General features: G+C 44.7%; 1 protein-coding gene across 2 annotated transcripts in view; it reads left to right on the top strand.

Moving 5' to 3' along the window:
* The first annotated feature begins 3,494 nt into the window (after positions 1 to 3,494).
* The window catches only part of GAB1 (GRB2 associated binding protein 1), a 95,255-nt gene continuing 86,034 nt past the window's right edge, over positions 3,495 to 12,715 (top strand). The window contains exon 1 of one of the 2 annotated variants that reach the window (XM_033059982.2): positions 3,495 to 3,648. In XM_033059982.2, the coding sequence (XP_032915873.1) occupies positions 3,577 to 3,648 (72 nt within the window). In that variant the 5' untranslated portion in view covers positions 3,495 to 3,576. The remainder of the gene's footprint in view (positions 3,649 to 12,715) is intronic. The other variant, XM_033059983.2, reaches the window with a different exon arrangement.

Here is a 12,715-nt window from a genome sequence, read left to right on the forward strand (position 1 = left end):
ACAAGGTCAGTGGAGGAATCAAGGCGTCTTGCACGTGCTTCCTGAGCTGGGAGGGAGCACCAGCACCGTGACCACGTGTGCGTCGTCACCACATTCCACGCCACCCTGGCATCACCTCGCTGGTGGAAGTGAGCTTTGTCGAGCACTGTGTGTGCTGCAGGTGGGTCACTCACAGCACAGGGACTGTTTTGGATGGCAATGGCTGTGTGGGATCCAGGAATGGCCACATTCCCAACAGTGGTAGCAGGATTTGGCACTGTCGGTAGAGAGGATGGATCCCTTCTGAGCTCCCTTCTTGAGCTGTTCTGCTGGCCACGTCCTCTTCTTCAACCAACAGCTGTCATTGCCTGTTAAAAACAGGCAAAATACCCTTTCCTCCAAGAAAAAAAATCCTCTTTCCTTCCCTCTTCTTCCTCAAAGGCTTTGTAGACAAATATCAAAGACCTCTGCAGTGCAAATAACTGAGCTCAAAACACCTTTACCTTCCAGGCTTCCCAAGGAACAGCACAGAAATAACAAATAACAAAGTGAGGGGAGAGGGTGGTCATGTCCTGACACAGGGTTACAATCCTTCAGGCCCTGAAGGGAGTTTGGTTCTACCAATCCCTACTGCAGCAGAATTTAAAAATGGGGCAAGTTTAATGTTTTTTAAACTTTTGGGACAGAAGTGTAGCTCAAACAGTTATTCTTAACAGAGGTCTTTGTGACTTTTATCCTTAAGTTCAGGAAATTATACCCTCGCCTAAGTTGGCTGTGTGTAAAAGTTTTTCTACACACTGACTAGTGTTATTATTACACTACTCTCTTCATAGACAGTTTTGCAGTTGTAAATATGCAGGTGTTGAGCCAGACCTAAATATTGTGCTCTTTATGCTTTTCATTAGCCTTAATTGCTTCAGTTTACCTTAATACAGGGTATCTGAATTATGAACTGCAGACCATTGTTGGATATGCACAGAAGTCCACAGGATTAATATTCTTGGATTTTCTAGCTGTTCACTAACTTGGAGAGAGAGAGACAGCTCTGTGCAGCCCTCTCCTGAGATGGTAAGGGGAGGCACGAGTGGGACTATGGATGGGTAACTCTAATAGAAAAGGAAATCCACCGCCAAGACCAGGAAAGGAGCAGTCCATGAGATAACATCTAACATTTGGAAATTGTGCTTTGCTGTATTATGCTTCCTTCAATTCCACAGTTCAATAAAAACATTTTATGTCCAGTCTTGGGGCTTGTGACTAGGCTCAACAAGTAAGCATGGTCTAAAAGGCAAACTTTATTGCTTATTATTCATCACTATGACATTAACTCTTTTCCCCTAGAGAATGTTTTATCATTACATGGTGAAACCCCCCCACAAAACTGACAAACAAATACATGAAAACCTATGCTGGAGTCCAGGCTGACACTGGTTTCAGCGTGTTTTAGAACACAAATGTACTGTTTTGAAATTTGACCTCAGGGACAATCTTGTGTCTCTGGACCAGATAAGTTGTTTGGTTGGTGCCTCCATGGAGACTGCTTAAGCCAAACCAGGCTTTCTTTGATTGGCCCTCAAGGCACGGGTTAATTAATGGCACTCAAATGAGCCATTGGATCAGGTCACAATGCCCTGGTGCCAATGGCATTTTTAGCTGGTTCACACTGACTCTACATGTTCTAAATACTAAATCGTCTCCAGGGTTCTAAAGGAAACTCTAAAATGTTGTGGTCTTATCTGGCACTTGGATAATTTCAAATGTTGAGATTCTTAAACAATGGCATTAGTGGTTTAAACAAAAAGAGTTGCACTGAAACCCAGCTTGAAATCTAAGCCTAAGAGTACAATTTAAGTTCATGTTTACCAACCAAATCACTTTTTTACTCTTTCCATCAGCCCCACTGAGGAAGCTGAAATGATGGTGTGCAGAAATTCACGGAAGGTTGATTTGGATGCTTGGATTCGTGTGGTTTGAATATTGCTAAAGGCTGACATTCACCTCTTTTCTTATTTCAAAAGCTTTTGGCAAAATATCTTCTTTGATGATCTTTTAGTGCTTAATAATGCTTCATAATGTCATCATTATCATGGAAAGATTTATGTTGAAATTGATGCACAGATTTTTAACACCTCTGTGCTTTCTCCTTTATTTTTTCCTGTTATTTCTTCGAATGCCCCTGTATGCTACAACCACTGCTTTGTAACTTTTTAATACACTTACACCTCGATGAATGGTAGTATCATCGGGCTCCCTTCAGCCAAGGCACACTAGGGGGACTATTTCTCTGCAGTGGAAGAGCACTGGGGCTAAACAACACGGCAGCGATCCCACTCCAGAACCTGCAGTTTAGTGATCTGGAAAAAAAATTGTTAAAAAAAATTAGTATTATTATTATTATTATTGTTAAAAGTGTGCTATCGTTATTCTTTATTTGATAGTATATAATTTATTTATTATTTATTTGTTAGTATTACTTATTTAACCCTTTTCTGACGGAGTGGAAGAGACAGAGAGTGCCCAGCAGAGATGACTTGGATAATTTTAAAGTTTTTTTAACTTTTTTTTTTCTTTTTCCTTTTTTTGCTAATGCAGTTTCAGACATGCAAAGAGGAGTTTACCTCGCCCGCGCGATTTTTAACGACGTTTAAACAGGGATATTGCGATTTGTTCGTTTGTTTGCTCGCTGGGGGTTTTGTTTGTTTATTTGTTCTCCCCGTAGCGACCGAGCCCGTGCCTGCCCGCGTCCCCTCCGCCGCCGCCGCGCCGCCGCAGTCCCGGCCCGGAGCCGACTACAGCTCCCAGGATCCCTCTGGAAGCGCCGCCGAGCCTCCCTGCTGCCAGCCCTTGTTGTTTGAAAAGCCTCGGCGGAGTTTCGGGGGGAGCCGCGGCGCTCGGGGCGGCGCCGGCCGGGGGCAGGCGGGGCGGCACCGCGGGAGAGGGGCTCGGGGGGGAACGCGGCGCCGTGAATTCCAGGGAAAAACCCTCCCTCGCTGGGCGGCGGGGAGCGGAGCCAGCCCCCCGCCCCGCCGCTCCCCGCGGAGGGGAAGGCGAGGCAGGGAGAGCCGGAGCGCTGCCGATCCCCTCCTCCCGGCGCAGGGGGAGGAGGAACAAGGGAAGGAGCGAGCCGGAGCCGGCGCGGAGCTCGGCGGGGAGCGGAGCCCCTCGGCCCGGCCCGCGGGAGGGTCCCGGGGCGCGGGGCGGTGCCACGGGCGCGGGGCGGCGGCCGGAGCCCGGATCCTGCCCCGGGACGCCCAAGTTGCGGCGGGGCGGCGGCCGCCCCTGTCGTGTCTCCCGATGTCCGTGTGACTCGGCGGCGGCGAGGAGGAGGAGAAGGAGGAGGAGGCAGGGGGAACCCTCCCGCCTCAGCCCCGCTCCGCTCCGGCGGGCTGTTGTGCGAGACAGACAGACAGACAGACACAGACACACACCCCGTCCCGCCCCTCGCCCCGCAGCCCCGGGAGGCCGGGCCGGGCGCGGTGCTGCCGCCGATCGCGGCTCCCTCGGCCGGGCCGGCCCGGGCGCCGCTGCCGTGTCCGCTGCCGGAGGAAGAGAAGGAGCCGGAGGCGCAGGGAGCGCCGGGCGGGCAGCGGCGCAGCCATGAGCGGCGGCGAGGTGGTCTGCTCGGGCTGGCTCCGAAAGTCCCCGCCGGAGAAGAAGTTGAAACGCTACGTGAGTGCCCTCTCCCAGTCGCGGGCCGCGCTCCTCCTCACTCCCTCCCTTCCTCCCTGCCCCGCTTCTCTCCCGCCGCAGCTCCGCGCTCGCCGCCCGCTCCCCCCGGCCCGGCCCGGCCCGGCCTCGCCTCCCGCTCCCTCCCGGCCGGGCCCGGACCCTCCCGGCCGCCTCCCCGTTCCAACCGGGACTTCTGCACGGCACGTCCCGTGCCGCTTCCCCAGCCTTTACTTTCCCTTTTCTTTTATTCCCACTTCCTTTCTTTTTATTCTTTTCAGTTTTTTGTTTTCATTTTTTTTTTCTCCTTAGAAAAGGGGCGCTGAGCGGTCAGATGTTTCAGCCCAGCTTTTATCGCCTTTCCGAGGGAGTCGGGAGAGGGAGGGGGCGGAGTTTTCCCCTCTTCCCTCTGGGTCCGGGCTCGGTGTATATGGATTTTTAAACGTAAACACTTGCCGTCCCGGCGCTGGTCCCGGTTCCCGGGAGGGCGGGGGTGTCCCGGCTCCGCGCCGCTCCCGGCGGGATCGCACCCGGGCTGGTGCCCGGAGACGGCGGGAGCCGGGGATGCCCCGGGAGCGCTCCCGCCGGGCCGGGGGGAGCTCTGCCCCTGCTCTCCGCGCCGGGTAGAAGAGGAGAGAGTTGCGAGAGAAGCGCCCGTGTCTTTGCCGAAGTTGTTGCCGTGTTGCTCGGCAGTGGCTGCGCTCGCAGCGGAGCGGACACCGCGCTGCTGGCAGGAAAATGGAGCGCGTTTGCTGAGCGGGCAGATTCCGTGACAGGGCACAGCGGAGCTGCGGGGCCGCCGGGGAGGCTGTCAGGTCACGTAGGAGGGATGGGTGATGCCAGGAGTCATCGCTGCTGCCTGAACCCTTTCCTATTGGCACCTGGCTCGTTTCGCGGCATCTGTGTAATTGGGACAAAATGTTGGGCTTTTTTTTTTTTTTTTTTCCCCTCTCCTTTCTTTCTTCTTATTTTTTTCCCCCAGTGTTTTTTTTTTCTTTTTTCTTCTTTTTAAAGCACCTGAGCTTCAGATTTATTTGAGAATCTGTGAATACAGATCTTAACACGACCGTGTTATTTTTGTCTGCTAGCGATTAGCAGCCTCTTCTCGAAGAACAGTTCTGGACGGTTTTTTTAAATGCCAGGAAATTTGTGAAATGAGACTCTATTTAAATAAAAAAACCCCAATATTTGGGATAGCCCATTCTCTTGTTTCTCAGTGTCAAAAATCTTGTTTGTGCAAAGGAAAGAGAACATCCTGATGGGTCACAGCAGGGTTCCACTTCCCTGCTGAATTGGACATGAACTGTATTTTTGGCCGATTTTCCATGTCTGTGTGTGTATTCACAGGATGCCTCTTTGGCAATGTGCAGGAATTAAGAGCAGTATTTGAAAGACTTTTAATAAATATTCCACTCAAACTCTAAATCCCATGAAGTTTGCTCTCTGTAAATGGACAGAGTTTGCCCTCCAAAATCAATCTCGTAAATCAGTCTCTAAATATGCCAACTTTTTTTCACGTAGCTGCCCCTTCAGTGTATTTATAGCTCCACTTCCATACTGGAATTACACCAGAACCTTTGAGGGGAAAACCCTGACTACAGCACTGGTCAAGTACTTCCCTGTCCTAAAGAGGTAATTCCTTAATTTTCACTTGAAAGGGAGCAGAAAGAGTATCAGGGTGATAATACAGCAATCTTATGTTAGTGTGATTTGGTTTAACATCACCACGCATTGTAGCCGTAAAGTCGTGAGTTTAAATCTTACACGTTATTTTTGACTCTTTTCTGCTTGTGTAAAAGAGAAGGGCTTAAAGTAAAATTGTCTGTCTGCAGTGCCTGATCTGTTGCAGGCTGAAGGCTGACGCTCCCTTCAAAGACCTGAAAGTGACCTTGACATTACGGTCGCCGTCTCCGAGCAAACAAAAAGTTGACGTACTTAAGACGATGAACTTTAGCTGAGTGCACTGGCTGGAGAGTTGGCTTGTGCTCCCTGTAATTCTATGCTTAAGTAAAGGCACAGCAGAGAGCTGCCTTTTCCAAAGCCCTGTTTTATGGTGGTGGTATTTCAAGGGGCTGCACCAGATGTAAAGATGGGAAAGTGATTTCAATGGGAAACTGCTTTTCTGCAACGCATGCTTTTTCACATGGATATATGGAAAATTGTAACTTCGCGCTCTATTAGGTTTTGCATGCAAGTGTTGGGGCAAACCCAGGTTACCATCTGGGAATGGAGATAAAAAGTCTGACATTGCAGTCAAATATGGTTTAGTTCTTAGGAAGGGTGGAAAGGAGCGCTTTGAAGCTAGTACACAGACATATGTTTCACAGGGACGTCAGTTTTTCGTTTGAAACAGTTGGACATGGTATTAAAGCTAGCTTATACTCATTTTGAGGCTAAAAAAACTAAAAACCCTCCAACCAACCCTGTCCTGAAGGTGGAATAATCAGATTTCCTTGTGTGTATGCCTTAATGCCCTCAATGTCTGTTTCAGTTCTGTTCTCATGCCTTGTTCATGTGTTTTTGATATGGAATTAATGTTCTGACAGCCACTGGCACCTGCTGTCAGTTCCCTGGAGCTGGTGTTCAGAGCAGTTTGTTTGAGGGAATAGACTGGTCATTTCCAGCAGCAGATCTCTTAGGAAAACACAGGTAACTTTTGGTGCTGTTTGGGGGTCCAAGACATGGATTTAGCAGAGGAGAAGGAAAAGGGAGCTGGGGCTAAATCCTGGACATCTCTCCACAGCCTATGCTGTGGTTTCACAAGTACATGAAAGAACTTGTTTGTGCAGAGAGATGGAGAACTGCTAAATTTCACAGCTTCTGCTATCTTCTGGTATGTTTTTCTTTCTTCCCTTGTTCCATTGCCTTCAACTTTGCAAATGTTTCTGTGCTCATTTTAATTTGCTGTGATTTTTCTGTCCCCTTATTTTTAAAGTGGCGATTGGAAAGCCCCTTCCTCCCCATCTGTCCTTTAAAATGTGATAGTAAACCTTGGCTTCGTGGTTTTCTGCTGCGTTGCAGCTCTGATGTGCACATGCCAGTTAAAATAGCTGCTGCTTTGTGGTGGCAGCACAGAGGTTTTTTACTGCCATTATGCTGGGAAACCACCAGATATTGAAACACAGCTGTCCTTGGTAAAGCAAGGAAGGGAAGCTTGAGGGAATAGGGATAAGTCTTAAATTCTCTCCTAGAATGACTACACTTTTGTCTGGTGTAGGCTAGGGCTCCTGGATGTGCTTGAAATCAGAATCTTAGCATCGATGGCTGGTTTATGGAACCAGTTTGTAGAAAGTCTACTGATGTAGCATAATAATTCCCAATATTCTGAGGGAATCTCATCAGAGCATATGAGTATCTCAAAGTCTGGTGCCAAGAAGATGCTACCAAACTCTTTTAAGTGGTGCTCAGTGACAGGATGAGGAGCAATGGCCATAAACTAAAAGCACAAGAAGCTTCAGCTTAGCATGAGGAAGAACTTTTTTACTCTGAGGGTGGCAGAGTGCTGGAACAGGCTGCCCAAGGATGTTGTGGACTCTCCCTATCTCTGGAGATATTCCAACCCCACCTGGACGTGTTCCTGTGTCACCTGCTCCAGGTGACCCTGCCTTGGCAGGGGGTTGGACTGGATGATCTCCAGAGGTTCCTTCCAGCCCTCACTGTTCTGTAATTCTAATATGTCCTACTTAGAAACATGTTTTATTGGATAAAATACTAAAAAATGCTCTTTGTAGACTAAACACTTTTTGGGATAAATTGGTTCAGATTTTTCTGTATCTAATAGACTTCTCCATTCTTCATACAGTTCATAAGAAGATTTTTGAAAGTAAATTAAGAAACCTTAATTTTGGTGTAAGTATGTCTAAAAATCCTGTGGTTATTTGACTATTCCTATTGATAGTTAATTTAGTTATTTGAAAGCAAGGAGTTAAAAATGAGAAATGGCCTTGATCTCCCTAGGATGTAAGGGGCACTGATATGATTCAGACAAGACTACAGATGGCATCCTCTTATTTTCTAACCTTTTCAATTGTAGACAGTGACTAAAAAGGTGCCAGATCATTAAGCTAGTTGTTGATGTTTGAAGTAGAGTCTCACATAGCATAGGTACAGAAGTGGAATATTCTGCTGTGGTTTTGTTTGGTGATTGCTCTTTGGCACTAATCACATAGGTGCATCTTCTGTCTTGAGTAATACTTAAATGTGCTAAGATATGTAATGATGCTAAGAAATGTTATATTCAGCAGAAGAGTTGTAATTTGGTAAAAGCTGCAGTGCCTGACCAAGGCCCTTTTTCTGGAAGACACCTGTTTGTGTTAAGCTTTTTTTTTTTGGTGATCTTTCATCAGCACAGTGAGCAAATTTAAGAAGCTGGTTGGTTTACAGGGAAAAAAAGCCAAACCAAGATGAGCTTGTCTGACATCATTCAGTGCTGTCCCTGTGGAACTGGGTCAAGTTAACTCAAGACAGATGAGTATAATCAAGTAACATTATGTGACATCTTTTGTATTCTAAACTTGGTTGTGCTTGTTGCTGAAGATCTCACAGGGATTGGTGTTCAGGCAGGAAACCTTCCTTCTGGAAAGAAATCTGACCCTCCCCTTCTGCTGTGCACTGGTCAGAAAACAGCAGCTTGACTTTTGATCCTTTCAAACATGGGTTAGTAAACCCTAAACTATGAAGCTGAAAGAATGACTAAACAGTGTTTTTGGTGATTATAGGAGGAAGTTGCGTTGTTCTGTGTGCCAACTGAAGATGCTGATATGATCTTGGGTATGACTTTAGGGCTGTAGCTACATCCTGAGCTTGCTGCTGGGGTGTAAGGCTCACTTGAGGAGCATGGAACTCATCATGCAAGTATTTGTCATCTTTGACAGGACATCAGCAGCTGTGTTGACTTTGCTGCCAAAGCTGTAGCACTCCTAGTGCCTGACCTGTGGTGCACACTCTGAATTAACTCCCAGAGGTTGGTTGCAGAGGGTAAGGGCAGGCACCAGCATATGAAACAGATGGAAAAGTCTAATGTGTGTATAGTAAGATTATCTTCCACTAATTATTTTAATTTTTATGTAGTTTACCATACTATTAATTTAAGCATTTTTAAGCTTGGAGGATCAGATGGTGCCTGAAACGCTTGAATGCCTTTTTTCCTTGGTGTAGATAGGAAAATTGGAGACCTAATTAACAGAAGTTTGTCCTGTTCCTCTTCAAGTGCAGGTGAACTGCTGGACATATGAAATAAACCAGATATTCTAAATATGTTAAATGGTGTGAAAATTTTTTCCTAACAGCTGTGAAGCAGTAACTCTTAATTTGAGAACACAGTAGCTGAGAAATGAAGGAACAATCAAATTCTGACTTTTTGTGAAGGTGGTTCTCAGCTGGATGTATAGCAATTTATGGATACCTTTTCACTATTGCTTCTGTGTTCTGCTAAGTCTGTTGATGAGATTTGGTGCAGCTAATCACAGGGGATTACAGTTCAATGAGAAACTAACAGGGAGCAGGGAGAGGAAGTGGGAAAACAAACCAGTGTCTGGCACTTTCTTGATGCTTCATAGCGGCCTCTCCTCCATGTATGCACAGAGTCTTGCAGCACTGAAATGAAGTAACCCATGTACTAAGCAGAGGAATAATGAAATACCATGATTTTAATTTCCAGCTATACACAGATGATCTTGTTTTGCATGCCTTTTAGTCAATCATCAGCCCAAAGCAACTGTGTGAAATGTCAATAGGGTAAATTGAGAAAAGAATGTTGTATTGGATAGTTTAGGTTAAAATGTATAGACCTTGACTGTGAAAATGAGCATCAATTCTGGAAACCTTTGGTAGAGCAGGTAACTCTTTCAGCTGAGAGGAAATTCTTGGTATTCAACAGTCCCTTATTTAGAGAGAGAAGAAAATGACAAACAGAACTGTTTCTAGTGTCCTTTTCTCTCCCTCTTTAAGTTTTTAAAATCTTGGCATGATGGTTTGGTCACTTCTAAGGCATGTTTTATTTTTGTCTTTTTTGACATAGATTTTGGATCCCATTATTAGAATCAAATGCACTCTTCTGCAGACATTTAGAAAACATTTACTCCCCATTAAATTTTACTGATGGCTTTGAAAAAAATGTTAGCAAAAAGTGAAAGAAACATCAGTGTTTCAAAATATAATAAATTTAAAGAAGAGGATAAACTTGTGGATTGTAGATAACTCTGGTTTGGGTATCTTATACTTCTTTAGTCCTTCTCTCACCTTTTCCTAAAGGTAGATGCCACTGGACTATATTGGGTGAAATATTTTCCTAAATCACGAAGGGGAGAACAACTGGTGAGGTGCAAATTTTGTTTTGACGTAGAGCTAAGTTTCACCTCCTTGTTTTTTCATTCCCACTTTTCCAGTGTTGCAGTGACAGACTTCTTGAGACCTTTTCAAAATTACCCTGGTGTTTTCTGTGCTTCAGTGAGTAATCATTTTATTGCCAATAGAAGCAAGTTCAACTGTTGCAATTTCATTGCAGTGTTTCATTAGGAGGGACAAACCTTATGTCTTGCAAATTACTTGAGCAAGGCAGGCAGAAAGATCACACAGAAAGGGATAATCTTCTCAAGGCAGGTAAGTGTTGTGTACAGGTGAATATTGTAGTATAGTGTGACTTGCTGCTGTTTTAGGGACTCTAATGTGAATTCAGCTCCTTGTATGTACAAGCAATTAGCTCTAAAGGAGTACTTTTTTTCCGTTTTTTTTTTTTTTTTTTTTTTTTTTTTTTGGGAGGATACAGGGAGGATTCTGCCATCTCCCAGCTGCAATGAAATACTGGTTATTTTCAATTCCTTTATCAATTCTTGATTAGGCTTTTACATTGGTTCTTTTATGAATTCTCTGGCTTGTTTGCCTTAGGAAGAGTGGTCATAGTTGCACAAATAACATTAGCTTTGTAAGCATTGTTCAGTGCAATATACTAGTTGTATTTGTGGACCTTTTGGTTTTTTTTGAAAGAAAAGCACCCCCGGCTTCCAATAAAAGGTTACGTAGTATGTTTTTTGTACTTGTGTTTGCTTCCAGCTGTTGACAAAGGTTTTGTTTCTCGCGATGAACTTTTGAAGCTCTTTGAAACTTTGCTTTTAGTTGTAAAATATACTCTTATGTTACGTAGTATCTGACTGTCTCCTTAGCAGTATCCAGCGGGGAAATGTTTACAAGGTAACTTTCTGTGAGATGGAAGAGACTGAGTTCTCTGCTGAGCTCACAAACCATCTTTTTCTTGGCGTGTTATTGTTTTTTAACTGAGAAGAAGGAATATATCTAATTGCTTTTTATGCCTCAAAATTACAACTTTATGATTAAACTCCCTGAGGTTATGGTGACACATTTTTCTTCCTTTTTTTTTTTTTTTTTTCCCCCCTTGGTAAATGGCAATTATTTGGGGTAAATGGCAAATGGGGTGTTTGGAATTGTCTCTCTTGGAACTGGTGGCACAGCAACGTGTAATTAAAAAGGTCAGGCAGCTATGCCCATATGGCTTATGTATTATTATATATAATATCTGTGCATAATACAAACAATTCTGTTTAAAAACATACCTGGAGAAAGAGGTGATACTTCAGCTGGGAAGCTGTGCCAAGATCCAGCCTGTCTCTTCAGACAGCTGAGTTTAGGCCCCACGTCAAGAAGTGAATTAAGTGAAAAACTTTTGCTCCTTTTTATTTTGTACAGCGATTTCTTGGCAGACTGGTTTAAGAACGACGACGCTTTTTCAGGAGCTGTGCTTGTTCTTTTGTCTGAGAATTTCTAGGAAGCCAGAAGAAAGCTTTTCCCTTTCTGTATTTTTAAAAAGGAGGTGATTTTTGCTTTTACAGGCTGGTTGGCTCGGATGACAAACCTTGATGGGTTTGCTGGGAATGGTGACCAGGCATTGGGATAACCTTGCCTAGCAGGAGAAAAACAACCTTGTCCCTTAGCCTGGTGACATGTGGGTTGTTCTGCTGCTTTATAAGTGAAAACAACGCCAGATAAACCCTTCGTGGCAGTGGAGATAGTGGCTGTCACAAAGTAAATCTGCTTCCCCACCCACTTCCCAGCACAGCCAGCCTTGGGGCAGGGTGATGGCAGATGTGCTCCCTCCTTCCTCCTGGGTAAGCCTGTCTCCACCCTGGGAGCAGGAATGTGATGGGTTTCAGTGGAGCAGGCCAGCAGGCTCCTCTCTCTGGGGCTGCACCGGGCTCCTCAGTGCTTCTGCCTCAGAGGAAAAGGGGGGAAAAGAAAAACAACACCAAATTAGACTTTGGTTTATTTTTCTATGTTGTCTGGGGTTTGGGATTCAAAAGCAAAATAAACCCTCTGTAGGTGTTTACTGCTGGCAGTAGGAGTTCACTGGATTAGATTTTGGGGTATGGAATAAGAATACAGGAAGCTCTTCAAACGCAGTTAGTACTCCTGCCTTCAAACAGACCTTTGATGCAATCAGCACATTAGAATTACAGTGTTTTTGGGAGGCTTGTTAAAAGGGTAAACACACAAATGATATCAGATGAAAAATGGATTTTGATTTCAAAATGGAATGATACACATTTCTAAAAACAAAACAAAACAAAAAAGCAGCTCTGAAAATTGTGTCAGTTTGTCATTTTCCCTTTGTATGGAGAGTAACTGCACTGAGTCACGTAATGTGTTAGACAAATGTTCCCATTCACGCTTAATGCATGTTTCTGTTGCAGTTTCTGACGTTTGTGTTTCCATGTAGATTCTTAAACAGCATTGGATGTAGTGGAGAAGCTGCACCTGGTTTTGGGATAGTGCAGAGAGAATTGCTGTTTTATAAGGAATGCTTTTTGAAACCAGTCCTAAGTCCATATACAGAATTTAACAAATATTTTTAGAAATGTGTGTACATATCTGTGATCCTTAAAAATAGGGTAAAATACTGCCAGCAAGTATGTCCCTTTGGAGCAAACACTGAAAAGGACTTTATTAGGAAAGACATGGTGGGGATAATTTATTTGATGCCTCTAATGGTTATTATAAGGATTGGTATGTGTTTGTTTCATCATTAAACAACCAAGCAAGAGGATGTCAGAGTAATGTA

The sequence above is a fragment of the Catharus ustulatus genome, chromosome 5 (genome assembly GCF_009819885.2).
Source record: "Catharus ustulatus isolate bCatUst1 chromosome 5, bCatUst1.pri.v2, whole genome shotgun sequence".
Taxonomy (NCBI): Eukaryota; Metazoa; Chordata; class Aves; order Passeriformes; family Turdidae; genus Catharus; species Catharus ustulatus.